This window comes from Ascaphus truei, chromosome 1, assembly GCF_040206685.1.
Source record: "Ascaphus truei isolate aAscTru1 chromosome 1, aAscTru1.hap1, whole genome shotgun sequence".
NCBI lineage: Eukaryota > Metazoa > Chordata > Amphibia > Anura > Ascaphidae > Ascaphus > Ascaphus truei.
The window spans coordinates 105,644,089-105,670,561 of NC_134483.1; the positions used below are offsets into that span (position 1 = coordinate 105,644,089).

General features: G+C 41.1%; 1 protein-coding gene across 5 annotated transcripts in view; it reads left to right on the plus strand.

Moving 5' to 3' along the window:
• ADGRV1 (adhesion G protein-coupled receptor V1) overlaps window positions 1-26,473 on the plus strand; it is a 527,599-nt gene that overhangs the window by 205,180 nt on the left and 295,946 nt on the right. For all 5 annotated transcript variants that reach the window (XM_075593091.1, XM_075593079.1, XM_075593082.1 and 2 more), the window contains 4 exons: window positions 58-262; window positions 4,659-4,805; window positions 20,140-20,395; window positions 23,162-23,364. In XM_075593091.1, coding sequence (XP_075449206.1) covers window positions 58-262; window positions 4,659-4,805; window positions 20,140-20,395; window positions 23,162-23,364 — 811 coding nt within the window. The remainder of the gene's footprint in view (window positions 1-57; window positions 263-4,658; window positions 4,806-20,139; window positions 20,396-23,161; window positions 23,365-26,473) is intronic.

The window sequence follows — 26,473 nt, forward strand, 5'->3', positions numbered from 1 at the left end:
ATGTTGTATCTTGCATGTTACTGTACTAAAGTTGTACTGTGTCTGGCTTTATACTAGTTCAGGTGAGCTGAAGTTTGAGCCTGGAGAAAGTGAAGTTATATTAGCTGTCAATATCCTTGATGATTTTATCCCAGAGGAAGAGGAATCCTTCAGAGTAAGGCTAAAAAACCCAAAAGGCGGAGCAGAGATTGGTGCTAACAGCTATGTGACAATCATTATTCCAACTAATGATGATGCTCATGGAGTTATTGCATTTGCTCAGGTAATAATGCACAATCCAATATAATGTGGTTCAGTTTGCAGCCCGCATATTATTTTTTAGAATAACAGTACTTATTTGTATATGATGTTACCAGTAAATGTCACTCTCATTGTATAACAATAAAGCTAAAATTAAGCTTTTTAGGGTTTAAGAACAGAGGGAATTAATCAAATTTGCTGGTCAAAAATAGCTAATCTTGGAATCTGCCACTTTAGTATGTCACCTGCCTGTAACAAGAATGATACTCTACCTTGTAAACACTTCATAGAATTCATATTTTTCATAAGATTCTATGAACACAGCCATGCTCGGTCTTAGAATTCACTTATCTATCATTCTCTTTCATAACTCATGCTGTACCTGTTGCCAACAATATACTTATGTATTTAATGAGCCAACACTATACATTTATATCATATAGGCACTGTGCTCTTTTTTTTTTGCCAGATGCAAAAGTATTATCCTCACTTCACCCTGATGGGAGGGTGAGTGCCCACAACTGGGTTTACCTTTTCTGCTTCAGTAGTACACGTTTACAGTTAAAGAGCTTTGGGAAATTAATTGACAATGTCCAGAGACTTTATCAGAGAAAGCTGTAGATTTTAATGGGTCAATATGCTAAGGCAATATTAGCACAATTGATGTAAAACACATCATTTTCATTTCGCTTCTCTGTGCGTCAATGTATCTGGGTTTTTGCTCAAAATGTTGCCCCGTGTGCAAGTGTAAGTTTGTATTTTGGGCAAAAGAATAGATGTGTTTGACAAAGTGCGACTCGGCTGCAAAAATGTGCGTTTCTGCGCAAGTTTTTTTTACAAGGAAAGAGGGATCACAGTGTCATTGGTGGATAGCAAAGGGTTAGAGCTGTGATCATGTCGCCACCTGGTGGTTGCTCGGGTGCACTGCTGTCTGAGTGGGGATTTTTTTTTTTTTTTACTTCTTCATGCTCTCTGCCATCAGGTCTGCCGGCATAGTTCTCGGGGGGTCTGCCATCTGCCTGAGGTTGCCTCTTCTCTTTGGGCTTCGGCACCTTCCCTGAGCTCAATCCAAAGGCCCCTCCACCTGACCGGTGGCCCTCCTTCACCTTCCCCCAGCCGTTAAGCCCCCTCCAAGGGAAGGGCTCCCCCCGGTTGTTAAGTCCCCTTCCCGGCATGGGCTCACCCCAGGCTGTTAAGCAACCTCTCGGTATTGGTTGCTGCTCCGACTGGTAGGCCCGTATGCCTCTCTGCCTTGCACTGGGGGTGCGGAGTGAGGATCAAGGCAAAGATAAAATGGGACCAGGTGCTTAAGGGGTGCGCTGCAGAGGGGTGACCCTATGGACTCCTCATGACGTACCCCCCTGCCAAGTCCGGACGTATCTACAAAAACTTGTTTTAAGAGATGATTTTTAATAGATTGCAGCGAGGTATCTCTTCTGCTACATACGAAACCCTGACCCAGAATCAGGTCGTCTACTAATGATTTAGCACAAGGTTTCCAATGAACATATGGTGTGCTATTGGAGAGATGTGACCCACTTCTGTCTGCATTCCGGTACCCAGGGCAAATGGCTCTGCCCACCTGCCAAATGACTGGCTATCCAAGGCCAATTGAGGCCCTGTGGCACTGCAGTATTGTGATGTTTAGAGGGGCTTCTGACTTGGATGCGTTCAGTCATAATCCCATAAATGATAACTCCCCAACCAAGCACATACAGCAACCTTCCCCCAGACCCCAGCCTTACTGGGTAAGGGAAAAAACAATAAGAGCAGTGGTATCTCACCGGCAGTTCTCTGCAAACAGGGGATTCCACTTGTACGACACCTCTCATAACTCTTCACAGTTGCAGACTAGGATAATACTCAACATGGTCTTCTTTCCTCGTTGATTCTGCCAAGCCCATTTTTTACTCTGATTTCGCTAGATAGTGGGTAGGGACAGTGGGAATCTCGTTAATCCATTCATGCGAATAACTAATTGGATCAAGAGGAATTTGACTACCTTAAGAGAGTCATAGTTTCTCCCACCGTTTTACATACCGAGCACTGGATAGAAATCGCATCATGTCAGCATCCGCTGCGTCGGATTCACAAGTTCACAACAGTTCTAAGTTTGCTGCTACAGAGGCGGCACATTTTATTTGAGTGCGGCTAGCTCCGCAAGCCGGGGGATGCCCTGGCATGCTAGCCGCACTCCGCGCGGTCACGCGTCATCGGGTGCCTGCGCCCCCTGCACGCGCGTCCAGGGATCCCCGAGGGAGCCCTGGTGTCCCGCGATGTGGGGACGGCGGCAGGGGGACCCGGTGGACCCGGCGGACCCGGCAGCGGGAGGGAGAAAGCCCAGATCGGAGGGCGCTCCTCCGTTTCTTCGGCGCGCGCCCGGCACCCTCCGGCGCGCGCCAGGTTACTGCTGCGGCTGAGAACGGGCAAATTCTCGAATAAACTCGGCCGCAGCAGTATGCACCAGCCCACACTGCCCCGCAAGAGAGGGCAGAGGAGAGTTGTGCACCACAGCTGGAGTTATCCACAGCCCAGAGTCACCGCTGCTGCTTGTGCTCCCTGAATAGAGGAACGCATGGGTGTTGCCTCGTCCAGCCGCAATGCATGCTCAGATGCTTTTTGTGTTGACCGACACAGCCCTTGGAGCCCATCCTGAAGTTGCAAATCTGACTTGTTGAATTTCCTTACCTTCATTGCTCTAACATGCCAGAGGCTATTCACCTTGGTGACTTTATGCCAATATTGGTATGGCCCACAATGTTTTCCAAGGCTTGGGCCCTCTCTCAGGCGAATTCATTCCAGGATGACCTTCCCTTCACAAAAAAAGAGAACCCTCCCCAGGTCTCCCGCCGGCTTTTCCTAGATCGATCACATTAAACCACTAGATACCACAAGGCTTTCGTCTCCACTCCGGGTTTGGGATTTGAACTCGACTCCCTCTTGATTGGCAGTGGGCTACAGAGGCCATCACCCAACCCTTCTGAATGGCGCTCTCCCATCTCGTAGGCAATTGACCCATGTTCATCTGCTGTTTACATGGAACCCTTCTCTACTTCAGCCGTCAAAGTTCTTGTTTGAATATTTGCTAAGCGCCCCTTACCTGCCCCATTCCCATGCTGGGGATGAGGCTAAACGCCAGGAGTATTGGAACCTGCGATCTCCAATACTCCTGGACTACAACGTGTGTGGGGTTGAGAAAATCCAATCCTTTAAGATTTTAAGCAGCGAAGTATTACTTATCTTTATTTTTATTCACTGCAAAAAGATTTTTGCTACATTTACACCAATCATGGGGTGTGTTCGATTTGAACTGTATTTGATCTAAGCGCTGGTTTGGTATATATATCTAGTTCACATATTTCACGATGAGGCTAAAGGGCCAGAGTTGAAACTCATGCCGGGGAGGGGACTTAACAACCGGGAGGGAGCCCTTATGCACCCCCAAGAAGGGGCTTAAAAACGTAGACGAAGGAGGAGGGCCACCTGGCCATGCAGAGGGGCCTTCCATGGATTCCAGGGAAGTGGAAAGCCCAGAGAGAGATGGTGACCTCCGGCAGGTGGCAGAGCCCCTGAGCACAGCAGGCCTGCTGGCAAAGAGGAAAAAGGTCAAACAAAAACCTTGTAGTTCCCACTCAGGCCGCAGAGCCCCCGAGCAACCCCCAGCTGGCAACACGATGATGACGTCTCTAACCCATGGCTTACCACCAGTAAAATCCCTCTTTTCCTTTAAAATTCCGACTCGCGAATGATTGCAGAGTTCGTTTTTTACTTTTAAAAAATTGTAGCCGTTTTTTTTCCGAACTTGCAGAGCCAAACTTGCGCAGAATAATTTTACGGCAGATTTGCACTGTGTCAAAAAGTTTGCCCATCGCTAGTCAAAAAGAGGATTTAGGGTGGAGTTGCATGGTGCACAAAACATGAGACATATCAAGTCTGTGTGTCACTTTTTCCTTTTTAATCCACATATAAAATGACCTAGTCCCAGCAATCCCTCACACAAATGGTTTCTTTTTTCTTACTAATATCTGGACTGAAGCATCCCTGCAAGATTATTGGGTGGATATGGTGGCAGCCTATACATATTGCCGCTGGGGTGACCAATAAAAAAAGCTGCGATGTAATGAACCTTTCGGTTAGCCGCCATAATGAGGCCTGACCCTGGCAGCCATATTAAACAAAAAATATGCAGGACGGTCTGCTCCTTGATGGTGGCATAAACGTTTTCTACACTTCTAATAATCTGCACAAGAGGCAATAAACTGAAGATACCATTTGAAAGCTTCTTTGCTTCAACATGTATTTGGTATATACACCCGTAGCAATTGCAATATGCGAGATAAGATTTTTTTCTGTCTAATGTATAAAAAACAAAAATAACAGTTAATGTTTCATATTCTTTGCATGCATCTTCTTGTTAGAATTCTTTAATGAAACAAGCAGAAGAGATGGAACAGGACAATTTGATCAGTTTCACCATTGAACGTCTACGGGGAACTTATGGTCGTGTTGCAGTGGAGTGGTTTGCCAACGGCAGCGTCGCTGACATATTTCCTGCTTCAGGAGTGGTATGTGACTTTTGTTGTATATAGACTTTTTCACCATCATCATCATTATCATCATTTATTTTTTTAAGTAAATACAGGCCTCGACTTAAGGGGGCATCACAATACTTTACAGTCAGTTAGAGCACAACTACAATTATATACAATTATTTTGTTACACATGAGAAAGACAGGAAAAGACAGAATTATTATTATTTATTTATAACGCACCATCATATTTCCTTGCGCTGTACAATAGGATTGGAGGACGAAAACTGTAAGATAACAAATATAAACTTACATTGTTACAGTAGGTATGGAGGGTCCTGCCCCAAGGAGCTTACATTCTATAAGGAACGGTAACTGGAAACATAGGGTACAGGGGGGTACATTAAATGAACAGAGGTTATACATTCAGGTTACAGCCATTCCATGGACAGTTAGAGATAATAAATGGTTATGGGAATTGTAACAGAGCATTGCTAACATCAGCGAACGGCAGCAAACAGCTGACACCCTTTGGCTGCCCTTTGGCTGCCGCTTTTGGGGAAACTTGTATGGTCTCATATCAAAGAAGTCCTGAGGTGTAGGGAGAGCAGCTGGAAGCAAACAGACACCCCCAGCAAAAATTCAGTGGGGGGGGAAGAAGATTGGGACAATCTCTAGGTTTATCAAGCTGTGTCTGTCCTTTCGTGATGATGAAATTAACCCTGTCCATGCTGGCTTAGTGGACAGGAGCAGTGATGTGAAACATGGTGGGGAGACCCTCTTTGGGGGGCCACCCTTCGGGAGACTCGTGTGGTCTCATGTAACAGGAAATCAATATTTATTTATTGAGGTTTAACATGGCAAGGTTAATTGTTGGGCCTGCCCCTAGAGCCCTACCATTATGTCAACCCTCACAGCATGCCAGAAAAATAAACAGACCATGCCTATATTAAAGCACATACACAGAAATGGCATACAGGTGTAGCCAGAGTTAGTGCACCCACTGGTGCGATATGGTGTGATATTCTGTGATATTCTGTGATATTCTGTTATCACTCCCTTTAAATCCTATAGAAACCCCGAGGTATTCTGTGTTATGAATACTACTGTATATTGTGCATTTTGAGCTGGTGCAATAACCTTGGCTGCCTCTGCAAGTCCTGTAAGTACTGCAAGCTCTGTCACCATTACTGTGTATCAAAAAGCAAACATCATATGGGTTTTATTCACTCAGCGAGGAGGAATATATATTGAGGAGGAGAAAAAATAATTACAGATAAAAGGACTATTGCAGTTTAATAAAAAATCCCTTATATTTCATCAAGTTAACAAGCTCATGAGTCTTCTACTAATATTTAACAAACTGCTCAAGTCGAGGCTTACTGTCAGCTGGGGAACAGTATCTCTCAGTGTTGATTCATTGTCCCTTAATTAACAAACTATGCGCCACCTTTACTAAGTGGTGCTACAGTATGCCATAAGAGACCTTCCCGTGCCAGGAGAGAGAGTGAGAGAGAAGACTCCACCTGTAAACATCTTTATGGGGAATATTCTGTGGTAGCTGTTAGACGTTGCATAATAGTTATTAAGTTGAAATGACTAAATGGGGGTAAATCATGGTAATAGTGAGGTCATATTTATATATTATATTTCCTGTATATTAGTTGCATACTTTTGCATATAAAAGTCTTATACGTTGCACCACAAGTTGAACAGGTCACCTACTAGTCGTGCTTTCTGCAAGATTAATGCAAACATTGGAATTTCTTTTTTGAGAAAGACAGTCCAGATTAATATTTGTGAATGTATAGGATTTTATGAAATGTATTGTGGAAAGTGTGAACTACATACAGTTGTAGCCACATCTAATTGCCCTGTTACTGCAGAAAGCCACAGGTTCCCGCTGCAGCTTCCTGTGGCTTCCAGCCTTTCATGCAGCAGAAGTAGAAAAAAATGAATACATTATTTCTGCCTGGGAAATAATCGTAATTCCACCTTCTGACTGCCAGATGGCGCAGTACATATCTATTTTACTAGCTGACTGCAGTGGCACCACTGTGAACTGCAACTCGATGAAGCGAATACAGTATAAGAGGTAAATAATGTACCGGACAATTCACAACCTACAGTACACACTGTATACTACAGTTCAGTATGTACACTGTGGTCATCAATGTGTAGTTGTACTGTAATAGGATATGTTGCGTATGACTACTGTACTTCATTTACAATGCCAGTATTCCCCTGCTGTTTAATTCACAGATTTATGGTTCCACTTTCTGCAAAAAAGAACAGATACATTGTATTTATATTAGGAAGGCTTTTTCCCTTTTTGCTATCAAAGCATTCATTTTGTATCTTTCCAAGGTAGTATCTGCCTTTGCCTAAATGTTTAATGAACTACTAAAGAGCAGCATCGTTCTTTCTTTGCTCTGCTTACAAAGTTACAGCATAAAGAGTTGTTCTAAATTCCTAAAACTTCTGATATTACTATAATTATCTCTGTATCTCAATGGTTTCCAACCTTTTTTTTGGTTAAGGAACCCTATATTAAATTCGGAAGTACCCCGACCCTCTCTAATAGCGTGTCTGAGATTGAATGCATTGTAAGGAACCCAGCCCTCTCTAATAGCTCCTCACCCCTACCACTTGCAGCACTTATCATCTGAGATCAGACTCCAAAAGACTGTTCATGGTCCCAAGGCTCAACAAAGTATCCGGACGTTCCTCCTTCTCCTACCATGCACCCCAAAACTGGAACAACCTACCAGAGACTCTCACATCCACCACCAGTTTAAGTTCTTTCAAATCTAAGGCTGTCTCACACTTTAATCTGGTCTGTAACTGTTTTATACGCCCATAATATATATTTTCTTTAACTATGCACGCAATGTCTTGTATATAATGTATACCCTGTTCATTTATGTAACTGTATTTGTAACCATGTATTATTTGTTTTACTCTGTGCCCAGGACATACTTGAAAACGAGAGGTAACTCTCAATGTATTACTTCCTGGTAAAATATTTTATAAATAAATAAATACTAATAGCATCTGCGATTGAATACAATTTTTAAATGACCTGAAAATTGCAGGGAACCCTTTATTGATGCTCAGGGAATCCCAGTGTTCCTAGGAAGCTTGGTTGAAAAACACTGCTGTATCTGCTTCTGAAAGCTGTATTTGTGTCAGCATGTCTCATCTGTTTGGAGGAGAAAGACACAATGCTCTAGCTGTGGAAAAAAGGAAAAAATGGTTCGAAACCCCTAGAAATAGAAATGCGAACACCAAGCACAGCAGACAATTACTGTACACCAGGGGTGGGTAACTCTAGTCCCCAAGTGCAACCAACAGGCCAGGTTTTAAGGATATTCCTGATTAAGCACAGGGGGCTTAATCAAAATGATTGAGCCCCTGTGCTGAAGCAGGGATAAACTTGAAGACTGACCTGTTGGTGGCACTGGAGCACTGGAGTGGCCCACCCTGTTGTACACTAACAATAGTAGGCATGCTCTCAGTTCTGCTACAGGAGACGGGCACTTTTGGTACAAACTGGAAAGAGTCCTTCCGTGTGAAATCTGTTGTTTGGTAATGACAGTATAGTCCAATCCTCTCCTTGCATCTTCCTGCGTGCAGTTGCTCCACACCGCTGCACTACAATGTCCCCACAACGTGGTGTTCATAAGAAGAAATGAGAATGGCACGCACCAGAGATGAATAAGATGATAGAATTATTTAAGAAATGCAAGCAATACAAGTATGTGCATGGCTCAAATAGAGCAAGCAGTGGTGCGACCTCCGTGGTGGATATTCATCAAATGATAGCACTCAACTGCATCCCCCGAAGTTGTGGCAGTCTCTGAGGCTGTGACATGCTCTGCACCTCGTGATAGCGTGACAATGTAACAACCTTGACAAGTTTTGTACGTTTGACCTACTTCATCGGGATAGTTGTTAATACATAACACATACAACTTTACTGTATATACCATTGTCTTCTTAACAATTATACAATCAAGATAATCCAATAAAAAAATGATGCAATATAAAAATACAAAAAAGTACATAAATGAATGCATGGGAGAATATAGGCAAGTAATATACAATTAGGTGACAATAATAGTTAGATAAAAATAATGTAATTATGACAATATGGTGCTTAATATATTGTATAATCTAGTTTAGTTCATATTAGGGTACAAAGTATGTGATGCATATTCATAGTAATAGACAATAGCATGCACACAGTATGAGAAGCAAACCATACTGTACAGTCAACAAAATGTGAACAGTGTGGCTCTGTGAACAAACTGGGTAACTGTTCAGGGTCCCTGTGTGCCGCTCCTGCAGTCACAGGGGTAGTGGGGCATCAATGTTGCCCTCTTCTCTATACCCCAGTGGTAGTTGGTGCTACTCCTACCCATGAGTAGCAAGTGTTGTTGCTTTTCCAGTCTGTCAAGCATAACTGAAGAATAAAATACATTAAAAGTATACAACACACTGCACAGTAAAAGCAACTATTTATGCAACAGGTGCACCACCACAGGTTATGGAAATCTACCCATACAAAATACAATTATCCACTTACAGCTGTTGATAAATTGAACTTGCGTGGGCATTCCAGGGCATCCCAGTACTCTCCATGAAAATAAGCTAAAGAAAACGGGGGAGCCCCCCAGGTCTGTCCGCTCCCCCAGCCCCTCTCATCATGACTGCCATCCTAAGAATTACTTCAAATTATAGACTGGGAGTTGCCGTTTAACTGGTGTATGCATAGGCATGAACATAAATGAGAGAAGTTTTACTTTAAAGATACAATGTCACCAGCCCATGTAGAATATGTTTGTATTGGTGGAGGGGGAAGACTCCAACATAGGGTGCTCAACTGGAGAACCTGTATGAGAAGAAGAACTTCAATATACTGTATGCTGTCAACTATGTACAGTGTACACACATAACTAAAGTACAACATAAGAGCCCCAACGATGATGTGAAACCGTCTGTAGCTGTACACAATAAAAGACCTGAAATAAAATAAATTATTAATTGTATAATTTGTTAGTGTCTACAAATCTAGTACAAACCCTAACCCTAACCCTAATCTAGGCAAAAAATGGGAAAACATTCAAAAATATAGTGTAGCATATTGATGCAAAAGTGAAAGCAATTGTTGATACGCTCACATGGCATGTCTATAAAATAGGCAATTTGGGACTCTTCTTACTTAGTGTATCCATCCCACTCTCACTCAAACCCTGCCCCTCGCCTCACATGTATTTCTCTCCCCTGCATCTCACTCTTACTCCCTCTTTTCCTCACTCACCCCACTCTCTCCTCTCACTCTCCCCCCACTCGTTCAATTACCCCACTCTCACTCAATCCCCCTCCTCACACTCATTCCCCCCCCCCACACAATTCCCCCCCCCCCACACACAATTCCCTCCACAAAATATATGCCAAAAAAATACCCTCAATGCAAAAAACTTCCCACCACCTAATATACATCTGTGTTGCCGCAAAGGTGGTAAGCCTGATGGGGTTCCCCAAGAGCTGCTCCCCTCTGCACAGTACCAGTGTGCTAAGGGTTAACATTTGCTTGTACTTTGTGGAACATCAACCCCACCCACTGGAATGTTAATGAGCCAAGAGGACACAAAGAACTTTTTGTTCACAGCTGCATTGAAAATCAACCACCCCAGTGTACATCTGCGTTGCCCCAAAGGTGGACAGCCTGATGGGGCTCCCCAAGAGATGCTCCCCTCTGCACAGGACTAGTGTGCTAAGGGTTAACATTTGCTTGTACTTTCTGGAACGTCAACCCCACCCACTGGAATGTTAATGAGTCAAGAGGACACAAATAACTTTTTGTTCACAGCTGCATTGAAAATCAACCACCCCAGTGTACATCTGCATTGTCCCAAAGACGGACAGCATTTGGCGCAGCCAAAGGGTGTGAGCCATTTGCTGCCGTTCACTGCTATGTGGTGTTAAAGTGATGTTAAAGCTGCTCTATTTCAATCGGAAAATCACAAGCCCTTTATCCCCTGTACCCAATTTTCCAACTCGATCTGTCCATGAAATGTCTGTGAATTGACTGTATAACCCTGTTCTTTTAATGTAACCATGTATTTTTATAACTCTGTGCCCAGGACATACTTGAAAACGAGAGGTATTACTTCAATGTATTACTTCCTGGTAAAACATTTTTAGAAATAAATAAATAAATATATAAAACAAAATCCCCACCCCCCAAATATATACAACCCTCACCTCCCCAAATATATACAGTACAAACCCCCCAAATACATATACAACATCCCCACCTCCCCAAATATATACAACCCCCCCCCCACCTCCCCAATACATATTAAAAAAAAACAATAGAACAAAATAAAGCGAGCTACAGTAGACCGAAGAGGTCTGGCTCACAGACAGAAATCCCTATAGTGGTGCACAACAGCTATTAATATGTTGTTAATATGAGTGAACAATAATGTTGGATATCTACAAACTGTGATGAATGATATAAAACCTACATTTTATTAATAATAATAAAATAACACTTCACATCAAAATAAGGAAAATATAATAATCAACCCACTAGAAGTCAGATAACCACTAGAAGATATCACCATACAAATGTATATAAGGGACTCTCTTAGCTGGTGCATCTGTTAGAATATGCACATGTACTGTACAGTATATCAGAGTTATGTGTGTATATACAATAGTATATGGTAATTGAGGTACAGTGACCACAAATAAATATATAGTGGATTGCTTGTGGTGGTTTATCTGTGGAGTGAATCTAACAGGGCTCACCCTGGTTATACCAGTATCCACATATAAACTGGTGTAATCCATGCAGGTCTGGTATAAAGTGCAAAACTGTGCTCTGTGTGGCAAATAGTCTCACTCTATACTGTGGTCACAAGGATTCTAAAATAGATCTCTTGTGCATGTTATATGGTAGACTGGTCAAAGTATTGCAGCTTTGTCTCATAGTTACATAGTTACATAGTAGATGAGGTTGAAAAAAGACTTCGGCCCATCAAGTTCAACCTATGCTAAGTTTAGACAACAGATACTTTATCCTATATCTATACTTATTGATCCAGAGGAAGACAAACAAAAAACCCCATTAAGGGGAAAAATTAATTCCTTCCTGACTCCAAGAATTGGCAATCGGATTAATCCCTGGATCAACATCCTTCCCATGTATACTTATTTGCTATATCCCTGTATACCTTTCCCATCTAAAAAGATGTCCAACCTTTTTTTGAACAAATCTATTGTATCTGCCATCACAGTCTCCATGGGTAATGAATTCCACATTTTAACTGCCCTTACTGTAAAGAACCCTTTTCTTTGTTGCTGGTGAAATTTCCTTTCCTCCAACCTTAATGGATGGCCCCGAGTCCTTTGTACTTCCCATGGGATGAATAGTTCTTTTGAAAGCTCCTTGTATTGTCCCTGAATATATTTGTATATAGTTATCATATCCCCTCTTAGACACCTCTTTTCTAATGTAAATAAATCTAATTTAGCTAGCCTCTCCTCATAAGTTAGAATGTCCGTCTCCTTTATTAATTTGGTGGCTCTTCTCTGCACTCTCTCTAGTTCCATAATGTCTTTTCTTAGGATTGGTGCCCAAAATTGTACTCCATATTCAAGGTGTGGTCTTACTAATGCTTTGTAAAGGGGAATAATTATGTTTACTTCCCTTCCATCCATTGCCCGTTTGATGCAAGATAAGATCTTGTTTGCCTTTGCAGCTACTGCATGACATTGGCCACTATTGCTAAGCCTGCAGTCTACAAGTACTCCTAAATCCTTCTCCATCAAGGATTCCCCCAATATATCTCCATTTAATTTGTAAGTCGCCTTTTTATTCTTGTATCCCAAATGAATAACCTTACATTTATCTGTATTAAACCTCATCTGCCATTTACCTGCCCACGTTTCCAGTCTCTCCAAGTCCTTCTGAAGAGAAATTACATCCTGCTCTGATTCTATTACCTTACACAATTTAGTATCATCAGCAAAGATGGAGACTTTGCTCTTGAGCCCAACCTCAAGGTCATTAATAAACAAGTTAAAAAGCAGGGGTCCCAGTACTGATCCCTGAGGTACTCCACTCACGACTTTAGCCCAACCTGAAAAAGTTCCATTTATGACAACCCTCTGTTGTCTGTCCTTTAACCAGTTTTCAATCCAGGTGCATATATTATTACTGAGTCCAACTTTCTTTGTTTTGTACACCAACCTCTTGTGTGAAACCGTATCAAAAGCCTTTGCAACATCTAAGTAGACAACATTAACGGCATTACCCTGGCCTAGATTCCTACTTACCTCCTCAAAGAAACAAATAAGGTTAGTTTGGCAAGATCTATTCTTCATAAATCCATGCTGACTATTACTAATAATTTTATTTTCCATTAGGTATTCCTGAATATTATCCTGTATTAAACCTTCAAGTAGTTTCCCTACTATTGAAGTCAGGCTTACAGGTCTGTAATTTCCCGGTTGTGATCTAGCTCTCTTTTTAAATATAGGCACCACATCTGCTTTACGCCAATCTTGTGGTACTGAGCCTGTGGAAATGGAGTCCTTGAATATTAAATATAATGGTTTGGCTATTACTGAGCTTAACTCCTTGAGAACTATTGGATGTATGCCATCGGTGCCAGGTGCCTTATTAACTTTAATTTTTTCAAGTCGCTTATGAACTTCTTCCTCAGTTAACCAATTGTTCATTAATATGGAGGTTGTGGCTTCCTCCTGCGGCACTACTATTGAACTTGATTCTTCCCTGGTAAACACAGAGGCAAAGAATTTGTTTAATACCTCAGCTTTTTCCTTATCTCCAATAATCTGCCTACACATCTCACACTGAAAGGGTCCTATATTTTCTTTTCTCATTTTTTTGTTATTAAGGTACTTAAAGAATTTTTTAGGGTTGACCTTACTTTCTATTGCAATCCTTTTTTCATTATCCATTTTTGCTAATTTGATTGCCCTTTTGCAATTGTTGTTACATTCCTTATAATTCTGATACGACGTCTCTGTCCCTTCTGACTTAAAGAATCTAAACGCCTTCCTCTTCTTGTCCATTTCCTCCCCTACCTGTTTATTTAGCCACATTGGTTTTGACTTATTTCTTTTATTCTTACTACCCAAGGGTATACACTGATAAGTGTGCTTTTCTAACAATGTTTTAAAGACTGCCCATTTATCTTCTACATTTTCCCCTGCAAAAACATCAACCCATTGTATTACTACTAGATTAGACCTCAGTTTATTAAAATCTGCCTTTCCAAAGTTGAAGGTCTTTGTTGAACCCAATTAATCTGTTTTTTGATCATTTATTTCAAATGAGACCATGATATGATCACTGTTACCCAAATGTTCCAGGACTTGAATATTTGTTATTACTTCTACATTGTTTGATATGACCAAATCCAGAACTGCCCATCTCCTGATTGGTTCCCCAATAATTTGGGTCATATAACTGTCTTTAAGCACCCCCAAAAACCTGTTCCCTTTTGTTGTAATGCTAATCTCATTGCCCCAGTCTATGTCTGGATAATTAAAACCCCCCATTATGCAAACATGACCCAGTTTTGATGCCTTCTCCATTTGCAGAAGTATTTTAGCTTCCTCAATCTCACAGATATTTGGTGGTTTATAGCATATTCCCACAAACATTTTCTTTATACTTTTACCTCCGCTGCTAATTTCTATCCACAAAGTCTCTACATTTTCATCATTCCCTTCATAGACATCATCCCTAATTATAGGTTTTAGATCCGGTTTAACATATAAACATACTCCACCTCCCCTTCTATTTGTTCGATCCTTCCGAAAAAGAGAATAACCCTCTAAATTAACTGTCCAGTCATGAGTTTCATCCCACCATGTTTCAGTAATGCCTATAATATAATACTGCTCCCTTGCAGCTATTAATTCAAGCTCCCCCATTTTATCTGTCAGGCTTCTTGCATTAGCAAGCATGCATTTCAGGGTTTTTTTCAGCCTGTACTATTATCTTATCTGCTCCTTCCTTTCTGCGCCCACTTGGTTTAGTCTTTAGAAGTTTTCTAGAATTATCTGTATTTACTATGGGTGTCTCACTGCTTGTCAAACTTGCACTTGCCCCCATTCTACCTCCATACCACCTTGAATCCTCATCTATTCCATTTAGTTCATTATCTGTTTCATTCCCCTCCCCACTCCATCCTAGTTTAAAATCTCCTCCAACCTTTTTAGCATTCATCCCCCCAAGCACAGAAGATCCCTCTTCATTGAGGTGCAATCCGTCCCTAGAATATAGATGGCACCTCTCAGAAAAGGAGTCCCAGTGCTCTAAAAACCCAAACCCCTCCTTCCTGCACCACTTTCTTAGCCATGCATTAACCTCCCTGATCTCTGACTATCTCCCTGCGGTAGCGCAGGGTACTGGTAATATTTCAGAAAATACTACCTTGGAGGTCCCTGCCTTAAGCTTTTGGCCTAGATCCCTGTAATCATTTTTTAGGACCCTCCATCTTTCTCTAACTTTGTCATTGGTGCCAACATGTACCAAGACCGCCGGGTCAATCCCAGCCCCCCCCCAACAATCTGTCTACCCGATCCACAATGTGCCGAACCCGAGCACCCGGGAGACAACAAACTGTTCGGTTCATGCGGTCCTGGCAACAGATTGCCCTATCTACCTTCCTAATAATGGAGTCCCCTACCACCACAATCTTTCTTTGTATCTGAGCATCCTGAGTCCCCACTGTGCTGGAGTAAATATTCCCCTGGCTGCTAGAGGAATTAGTCTCCCCCAGCCTTGCCATTTCTGCCCCAACATTCCCAATATCTTCACTCAACATGGCAAATCTATTGGGATGTGTCAGCTCAGAAACGACCTGCCTCTCCCTATTGCCCCTGCTTCCCCTTTTAACTGTCACCCAGCTACCTACCTGCTCCTCACTAACAGCAACCAAGCTACTTACCTGCTCCTCACTAACAGCGGCACCATCTGCACCACTAGTCGAAGCAAGGGCCTGCTCAGTGAGCTCTAATTCCCTTTCAAGATTGCCAATGTCCCTCAATATTGCAAGTGGCCTCTTCAGATCAGCAATCTCTGACTCTAAAGAGACCATCTGCTCACACTTTTCACAGCGATATGCTCCTTGGAACAGCTGCTCCAAGTGCACATATATGTGGCGAGATGGTGCATTGAGTGGCATTTTCAATCCTGGTCATTCTAGCAACTATGAAGTTTAGAAGTACTAACAGTAAACTGTACTTCAATAACTATACCTTGTTTAACCGCATCCTTGTTCAATCTGCTTCTGGTTCTAACTGCACAAACTTTAAACAACCAGCACTTTAACAACTACTTCTGGTTATAACTGCACACACTTTAAACAACCAGCACTTTAAACAACTGCTTCTGGTTCTAACTGCACACACTTTAAACAACCAGCACTTGAAATCAACCACACATATCAGTCAGTACACACTCCTCCTTAATAAATTGTTGGGGCTCATCATATTTTCTCCAAGAGAAGGGTCATGTGTGTGAGAAGCCCGAAGTTATGATCAAAGTCTTGTACCTAGGAGCTTAATGTCGGATAGACGCTATGCATCCACCAGTAATTAAGTAAGCACTTAATCTTGGTCGTGCAGCTAGTTTAGACCATAAAGGGTTAATGTAAAAACAGCATTCATTATCTTTAGACCTTTGTAGTGCACTGGTATTTTATCCTCACTTTCTACACACATCTAGATGATCAGAGTGAGCCAGGAGAAGCAAAGCCATCAGATTGTATTACTAATACATGTATATAGACTCTGTGGTTTAATCAGTGGTGTCCATCATTTTTCAATGCTGTTACTCAATAGTAACTTATTGATACACACAGAGACCTCTGTTGAGAAACTACAGCATCTGTAGTATAGATGTTGTGTCTGTTGACTAGCAAAGCCAAATGCTTTGTTGTAATGCATGTTTGCATAGTGCACAGACCCTTGGTTCAAGCAGTTAGTCACTGCTGTGTTTCACCCATATAACGTCCGGAAATCGTTTATTGTGTTCTATTTATGTCCACTTCCCAGGTAGCACACAGCAACATTCATCACTCTAGTTAGAGCGAGGTCATCCTCTCCTTGTGATTAAAAAAAAAATACATATCCCCCCATGCATATAAAAAAGCCCTAATGCATATAAAAAAAACAATACATATAAAAAAAACAATAAAAAAAAAACAATACATATAAAAAAGCCCCAATGCATATAACAAAGCACCAATGCATATACCACCCACCTCCCCAATACAAATAAACCATCCCCAATACATATGAAAAAATACAGCCCACACCCCATACATATAAAAGAAACATACTTAACTTGTGAATGGTCAGGCCGGGCCCGTTGTCTGTGATGGGCCCGGCGGCTGCGCTGCAAGTGGGGCCGACCTCTGGCCAGGCCCGGCAGCCAATCCTCTCACAGCCGGGCCCCGGCTCTCTCTCAGCTGCAGGCCTCTTCCCATGCCGATCTTTCAATGCTGACGTGCGACTGGCCTCTCTGACGTCAGCATGCCGGAAGTAACCTGGGCCTTCACTTCCGGTGCACGCCGGCATGAGAGGGAGGCCCGGCACGTGCCGATGTCAGAGGGCCCAGCGTGGGACAGAGTAAGGAAGAGGCCTGCAGCTGGGGAGAGTCAGGGCCCGGCCCCAGCTAACCACCAGGCCCAGGACACCTGTACCAACTGTCCCCCCCTGTTGGCGGCCCTGAATGTAAAGAATAATTGATAGTACTGTAGATGCTGAATGTAATGTTATTTTCTCAACAAGGTTGTGTTTGTTTTCACTTTATTTCCAACTATAAAAAAGGTCAGATCTAATACTTTGCAGCTACAATAACATCAACCAGCAGCTACTATGTGAACTAAGGATACAGCAGGATAACTGTGGGTCAGCCACTGTGGATCGCATCAAGATTTTAATTAAAAGTCGTGAGAAATTGCTTTTCTGATGCAGCCATGGGGAAAGTAAGCATGGCTATTACATCTGTAAACAGGAGTGCAAGGATTGACAAAAACAGTTGTGACTATTGTATGTATTGTACAGTATGTCTTTATTTATATAGCGCCAAAAGTGTACTCAGCGCTTCACAAAGAATACAGTACAGGGAATTATAATTATACAATAAGTGCAGCAAAATCAGACAATAGGAAAAGAAATCCCTGCCCCGAAGAGTTTACAATCTAAGAGGTTTAATTGGAATTGGAATCACAGATGTTAAAAGTGAATGTCTCACAGTGGCAACGTTGTAATGCAGAGTCCAGATCTTCCTCCAATCTTCAGCTCCAATTTCAACTCCGAAATTAACTCTTGTAGACACTTTTGATGTACACTTATGATGTGACGCTTTTGATGTTACACAGCCTATGCAAAAATTGTAAACATTTCGTAAAAAGTGTTGTGAACTGAACTCTGAGACATTGGCACATCTGTAATCTGTCCCCTTTAGGTACAGTATATTGTAGTAATTCTGTCCCTTAGAACAAACAGAATATAACGGCGCCTAGATGGTGAAACATAAATCACCTGAGTGATTTCCCAATGGCAGTCCTGCCCTTACAGTCCAAGTAATATTCAGAGATAACTTGCTTGGTGTCTCATAACATGTGGGAATAAACACATGTTATGAGACACCAAGCAAGTTATCTCTGGATATTACTTGGACTGTAAGGGCAGGACTGCCATTGGGAAATCACTCAGGTGATTTATGTTTCACCATCTAGGCGCCGTTATATTCTGTTTGTTGTGGTTCTGTTAGTGATCTGTATTGGTTATTTATTTCAGGCTGCCTAGTCCTTTATTTAAGGTTTTTTGTCATTATTTTTAGTAGTTCTCACTAGTTATGTTTTAGCATTAGCGCTCTCACATACACAATTCTTTTCTTCAATTCTGTCCCTTAGGCTATATTGGAAACATGCCAGATGTTTGTGCAACACAGTATACACTGCACACAACAGCTCATTGTTGTGGGCCTCTTCAGCATATCAATATAAAATATTCACAATAATTGTGCATTTATGATTAGATTTTTTTCTTACATTTATTGTGGACTAAAATGGAAAGCATCAAATTGTATTTAGTACTTCCGGAGATATAGATCCCCATAGGGGGTGTCTGTAGCCGCTCCGGCAGGGGTTTAAAGATCCCGCACCACGTGGGCCCAGCCGGAGCGGCTACTGGCACCCCCTACAGAGGCCTATCTCCGGAAGCAGGGGGTTGAAATAATAATGGGGTTCACCACTGGAGACCCCCTGCTCCAATACAGCAAAGAAAAAAAAAGAAAACATTGGATTGCTTAAGAGCTGCTCAAGGAGACACACAGAGAGACTGCTTCTCTCTGGGACTCCTCTGTGCAGCTGTTACACACTCATGGCTGGCTTGGTATGATTAATGCTGCGGGGGCCACATTCCTAAGCAGGGACCCATGCTGAGTGGATCCTCCTCGGCTGTTAACCCCTTTCAAGGCCGCAATTGAGCCCCGCCCCGGCCTTGTTCCGCGGTCACGTTGGCAGTAAGTTTTGCTACATCTGTATGTATAATGTGCTTTTACATTTACATCCAGTATATAATAATTTTATTATACAATATCTATATAGTTATATTTATGTTCCAATATATATAAATATATACATTTGTATTTTAGACCTTTACTAGCAACTACATATTTGTAAGAGAACAAGTTTACAATATATAGTATGTAAAATAGATTTTCATTATACATTTTTTTTATACCAGGAAGTAATACATTGAGAGTTACTTCTCGTTTTCAAGTATGACCTGGGCACAGAGTTATGATGACAGATACATGGTTACAAATACATGGGTACATTAGGTGAACTGGGTTATACATCATATAGAAAGACATTGCATTACATTAGGTAACAGGGTTATACATTATATATGAGACATTGCATGAGCAGTTAAAGATAAAATAAGTTATAGGCTTATGTAACAGTTACAGGCTACATTAACATGTGAGACAGCTTTAGTTTTCAAAGTACTTAGACTGGTGGTACCCTTATAAATAGAATAAAAAAATAAAAATGTTGTACAATTCCATATTTTTCAGCATGGTATAATACGGCTTGGCTAAATAAGGGTATTTACATGCAGAAAGGCTGTGCAGTTATATGTGAAAACCATTGTAAAAACATTCATTTTTTGTAGATAATGAAAATCGCCTCAATATTAGCTTAGTAAAATCTGGGGACTGATTTAATGATGCAATTTCATGAAGCCCCCATAGTAAGAGCATTTTCACCAGGTAGCTGTTTTTTTATATTTCTGTGCACAGGTTACTTTCTCCGACGGTCAGGCTGTAACTACAATCACAGTTACAGTCCTAGCGGACAACATAGCTGAACTTACAGAGACTGTGACAGTCATGCTAACAAAAGTCACAACTATGAGTAACCAGGATCCCTTGAGAGGAGCTACATTAGATCCACTGAGGTCAAAGGCAGTGCTAATCATCCTGCCAAACGACTCTCCCCACGGCGTGATTGGGTGGCACATAAATTCACTGTCTGTGAAAGTGGAAGAGCCTGAAGGTTAGAATTAAGTGATACATGTTCTGCTTTTGTTTTTTCTTTCAAACACAAGGAGGGGAAAAGGGGAAGTGGAGGGGGAAGGAATACCCTCGCTACTGCTTGCTGGATGTGGCTATGTGGAGGTGCTACTATCAGGGGTAATGTCAAATAGAAAAACAGAGAGAGGTAGAACACCAAGGAGAGCACTCTACCAATGTGTAGCCAAAATGTATCAGAACCTAGTAAGGTGGGTGAGTAATGAATTAATTAAAACCAGAAACTTTAATTGAGTCTTAACTCTAAATATAAAATAATATGGGGAACACTATAGGTCAAGTAATATACTAATGATAGCCAGTGTACAGTGAATTAATATTAAAAATGAGCAAAGCAAACCACAATAAACTCTGTACTGTAAACCCAGAGTCTGGGATATGGCCGCACGATAACACTAGTGGTGTAGAGTAGATCCAAAGGATGGTTATAGGTCAAAACAGGTAACGGTAAGTGTCTAGTTTGTACTATGTCGTATGGCATAAATCAGCATGTCGATATTAACGCTGACTGTAGCAGTATACAGGTATAGCTGGTTACTTGTACAGGTTAGTGGTATTGTACCTATATCAGTAACACAGCACACAGGTGGCTTATACTTACAGAGAACCACCATAAACAGGCACGGCTTTTTGGCATTGTTTAGACAGATAACTGACTCTGTGGGCTGTGCTAGCGATATAGGTACAATACCACTAACTTGTGTGTACAATACTCACGCACCATACTAACATCAAGTGGCTTTTGTACATAGAGATCCACCACCAACAGGCACGGCTTTTGACATTATTTACACAGATAACTGACTCTGTGTGCGGTGTTACTGATATAGGTACAATACCACTAACCTGTACTAGTAACCAGCTATACCGGTATACTGCTACAGTCAGCGTTGATATCGACATGCTGATTTATGCCATACGACATAGTACAAACTAGACACTCACCGTTACCTGTTTTGACCTATAACCATCCTTTGGATCTACTCTACACCACTAGTGTTATCGTGCGGCCATATCCCAGACTCTGGGTTTACAGTACAGAGTTTATTGTGGTTTGCTTTGCTCATTTTTAATATTAATTCACTGTACACTGGCTATCATTAGTATATTACTTGACCTATAGTGTTCCCCATATTATTTTATATTTAGAGTTAAGACTCAATTAAAGTTTCTGGTTTTAATTAATTCATTACTCACCCACCTTACTAGGTTCTGATACATTTTGGCTACACATTGGTAGAGTGCTCTCCTTGGTGTTCTACCTCTCTCTGTTTTTTCTATTTGTTTTTTCTTTGTAAGATGTTGTGAAAAAATATAACACTGTAATACAACTGGGAAGCACAATAGGTTGATATTTTTCCTTATGCAGTGCCTTTGCTTATTGCTTTGACTCAAGGTGTAAATTAAATACTATGATCCACAGTAAAAGGAAAAAACTAGATCTAGAAATCTAGTCGTGTTGTTAAGTATTTACTTTTGGCTCAGTTTAATTAGTTATATCTGCCTGTATACAACAATACAATTACAGAGATGCCCTGGTCACGACAAAGCTTGTATTGTGACCATTGTCTTTAACACCTTTTCTGTATCATAAGTAGTCTTTGAGCCCTTACTCAATATTAGTAATTACATAATTTTCCCAGATTTAATATTATATGAAAAGTCATAATGTTTATATTGTGAGCCTAGGTTAACTGACTAGTCTTTTTGAGATACTTACCTTCGTGTGGATGCTGGTACTGTATCTCTGCAGTCAGGGAACTTGTGTACCTAACAAAATGGCGGTGTTTAAATGTCCCGCTTCATGTGGGCCAATAAAAGCCGTGATGTCATCCCTTGTGGCTTCTTATTGGCCTGCGTGACCTGGATATTTAAACTGCACAGAGAATAGCACCCCCTGCGGAGGTAAGAATCTCTGGAAGCAGGGGGTCCCCGGAGCTGAAATTAACACGGTTCAACTCCGGAGAACCCCTGCTTCAATCCTGTAATACACATTTGTTTTTTAAATTGTGCAGTGTTACATGTTTTGCTGCTTTAATGTGACACTTTACAACATTTAACATGCTATAATAATAAAGTCCCAACCGGTATCTAAATAACCAATAAGGGAGTAAATATAATAACAGGAGTTTAGGTAATATGAGTATTTAGCAGCTTCCAATTTGGACAAAACCACATCCAAAAATGGTAGATACAAACAATGGATATGAAGGAGCAAGAGGATTCCCCTTCCATTCACCCGGAGATCAGGTATAGAACCGGTGTGCATAAGATTTGAGACTTTCCATTGGGTGGAAAAAGTACTTACAACATCTATCAGAGACCGGATCCTATTATCTGGCCAGCATCGTCGGATGAACTTACAATTAATACCCACCTCCAACAGAACTTAGATGACTCTTTTTCTTTATTTAAATTTTCCACATACTAGTTGAACATGACATTTTGACTGCATGGTCCGATTTTAATGGACTATTTTAGTTTTTTGTGGTTTCTATTAAGTTCCACATATATTCTTGCCTTATCATTATGTTTACAATTGTTCACATAAGCCAATACTATATCTATTAAATATATTTCACATATTAATGTAAGTGTATATGTGTGTGTGTGTGTTATGTTGGGTAGCTCTTCTTCTGTTAAATAAGCTGTACATAACTATTGTAGTTGTCTAATATGCTGCATAAAACTCAGATCTAATACTTGTATATTTCCCTTCTTCAACTCCCAGGGAATTCTGCTATCATTACTCTGCAAGTTGTTCGAGAACAAGGATTTGCGGGAGACATTGCAGTTCATTTACAATCTAAACCGAACCTTGCTCTCCCACCCATGAATCAAGCCACAGAAAATCAGGATTATATAACCAAAGATGAAATCATAATCATGAGAGAGAACAGAACGTTTGCTCTTGTTAAAGTTACAATCCTGCCTGTAAGTAATGATATATCCATTTATCTTTGCAAAGAACAACACAAAATATTGTTTGCACCCTGGAATGATCCATATCTTGCCTCTTCCTTCGCAGCATTGCAAAGATATACCCCATCCATATTCCTGAACTACCAGTACTAAAACACTGATGCATGCCCTCGCTCTCTCCAATATCGATTACTGCACTGTTCTTTTTTTTTTCAGGCTTCCTATAGGATGCTGTTTGTAACATTTACATTTTGTCCACAGAATGAGTTACCCATGGACACAATATGGACACAATTTTACTTTAAAAAGGTCACAAAATCAATTTTATTGACAAAATGACGTAAAGCATTTGACAAAATCAATTTTGTCAGCAAAATGATTTAAAGTACCAAACTTCCCTAGCTAACCACTCCACTTTAAATGGCCATCCAATAGGAAGCCGCAACTGATGATTGCAGCTTCCTATTGACACAATGTTTGGAGGCCATTTTGTTTCCCCTGGCGTACGTGTGAATTAGCCCAGTGACCCTGCCCACTTCTCGCATGGCAGATTCAAAACAAAAAGGATAGGGGCACATGGATTTGAAAAAAAGAAATCATTTATTAAAGCATACACAACGTTTCGACCTAATAGGTCTTTGTCAAGTGCAAAAAAGTGCAAGCCACATTTTTGCACTTGACAAAGACCTATTAGGTCGAAACGTTGTGTATACTTTAATAAATGATTTCTTTTTTTTTTAAATCCGTGTGCCCCATCTTTTATCCTTCTTTTATGCCGTGGATTGGACGCAGCCGATCGTACATTGATGGGAGCACCGGTAATTGTATCAATATCTTTATTATATTATGGTGTGCAGCATTTACTCCTTGTCATATCAGATTCAAAACAGAGGCAGCTTCTTCCGCTGGCGCATTTTGTATATCACACTACAAGCAGGAGTAATAATGTTGACTACATCTGTAAGGAATTTGATCAAATATATTTTGTCACCAAAATTATTTAAAGCAGGTTACAAAATCACTTTTGTCCACAGAATGTTTTTCTCTTTATATCAGTCATTCCACCTAGCCAATAATAGTAAGTTGCAATTAGTGGTCAATTAGTCCCACTACGTTCTTAGCTTGCAGCAGCAACCTCACCAAGACCATTTTTACATTTGCTGTGGGGAAAGAGCATCTGAAATGAAGTTGCTGAAAGTAGGTGAAACATTACCTTCAAGATGTAGCAGAACCTCATCTACAAATTAGGGTGTTTTTCAGAAGTTAAGATTCCTCTGTTCTTGAACATAACTGTTCAGAGTGATTACAAAAACTATCTTTTAACAACCTCAGATGCCTTTGGATACATGGCAAATGTAAACATGAGTTTGGGATGATGGCTGCTGTAAGCTATTGTAAGAGTGGTTGGCTGGGTGGAATGATTAATATAAAGAGAGAGCCATTGTGTGGGCAAAATTGATTTTGCAATTTGTTTTAATTTTGTAACCTGTCTAAGGACATTTTGTTAATAAAATACTGTAGCTTTTTGTCAAATGCATAAGAAATTGTGACAACGAAATGTATTTTGTCGCTCTTTTTGCATTCCTGTTCACACCTCTCTTGCTTACAATCTAATCAAAGTGCTGCTGATTTAATCCTCTCCATTTAATCCAGCCTCATATCTGCTTTTGAACTCCCGATTAATGTCTGTATAAACAACAAAATGATCTATCCTTCTTTAAGGCCCTGCACTCCATCGCACCTCAATATATCTCAACTCTGGGCTCTCATTACACCTCTACTCACCTCTTACGCTCAACCCAAGGTTGTCTCATATTTTCACCTTTTATCTCTACTGTCTTCTCACGTATGACTTTTTCACATATCTCTCCCTAGCTGTGACACTTTCTTTAACTCAATATGTGTCTAGCACCTTCCCTTTGTATTTTGTAAAGCGTACAGTAGCTGTAAATGCACTTCTTAAAGAAGCATTTGACTAAATTATCTATGCTTACTTACTGACCCCAAATGCACTTTATCTCCCTAAAGGCACTTTTAATAAATTCACTTTTGCTCTTGTTGTGTCTGTAAGTCTCTCAGTATACTGTACGACTTAGGCTAAGCTCATACCCTCCACTTGTAAGCGAGAGTGCAAGCTCATACCGTGCCACGCGGCTGCAGCACAAGCGATCCCTGCTCATAGTGCTGGTGGCGATGAGGTGGTGAGGGCGTGGCGATCATGTCACAAAGCTGGTTTGCACTCATTGGCTGAACCAGCTCACATGACGCTGAAGCGCGCAGCAACTCTTACAAAACACTTACAAAACTGTAGCTGAAAGATGTTGTTGAAACTACTCAGCAAATATAAATCTCCCAGCAGTGATATGTAAGGGAAAAAAAATGAAAACATAGCACAGAACTGCTACTGGTATATACTGCGATTTAATATTGTACATACAAACAAGCACATGGAATAATACTCACAAATTATTCCTTTCTTTCAACGCCTTTCAACCTTTTAAGCCCAGCTGTGGGGCCCTTTGGGGTATGCTCTCTCCGGAACTACCGATATCCACGATATCCACGCTTTGGCTGTGAGTGCAGTCTGCTCCGATTCTCTGTTTGGAAGCCCACGTGCAGGAAATCTCCTGGTGCAGCTTCCTAGTTGGCGCTGTCCGTCCCTTCCTGATGACGTCACATTCAGTGACGCGGCGATATGGCAACACACTAACAGTGCTCAAACAGCACACACCAGTCCACCGGCAGTCCACGATCATCAGATATATGTCCCCCAAACACAAGCCCACAGGCAGCTAGGTATTTCAGGCGGTTAAGAAGGAAACGTGAGGATAATAAACGTAACCCAACATGTTTCGTGAGAGACGTCTCACTTCCTCAGGGGTATACTAGTTAATATTGTAGTGTTAGTGGATAATAAGGAAGTATTTTAGCATTGAGGAAGAAACAGCAAGATTAAGTAACAGTATTTATATGTAGGGAGAACGAACGGGAAGAGTTTAATCTAACCCCTAGACTGGGTGGATGGTAATGTTATTGACTAATGGAGAAGGGAGCAATAGGAAGCTCTGCCTAAGCCATCCAGGCTGAGATTGCTGATTGCTCACAAACCCTTAGCAATCTG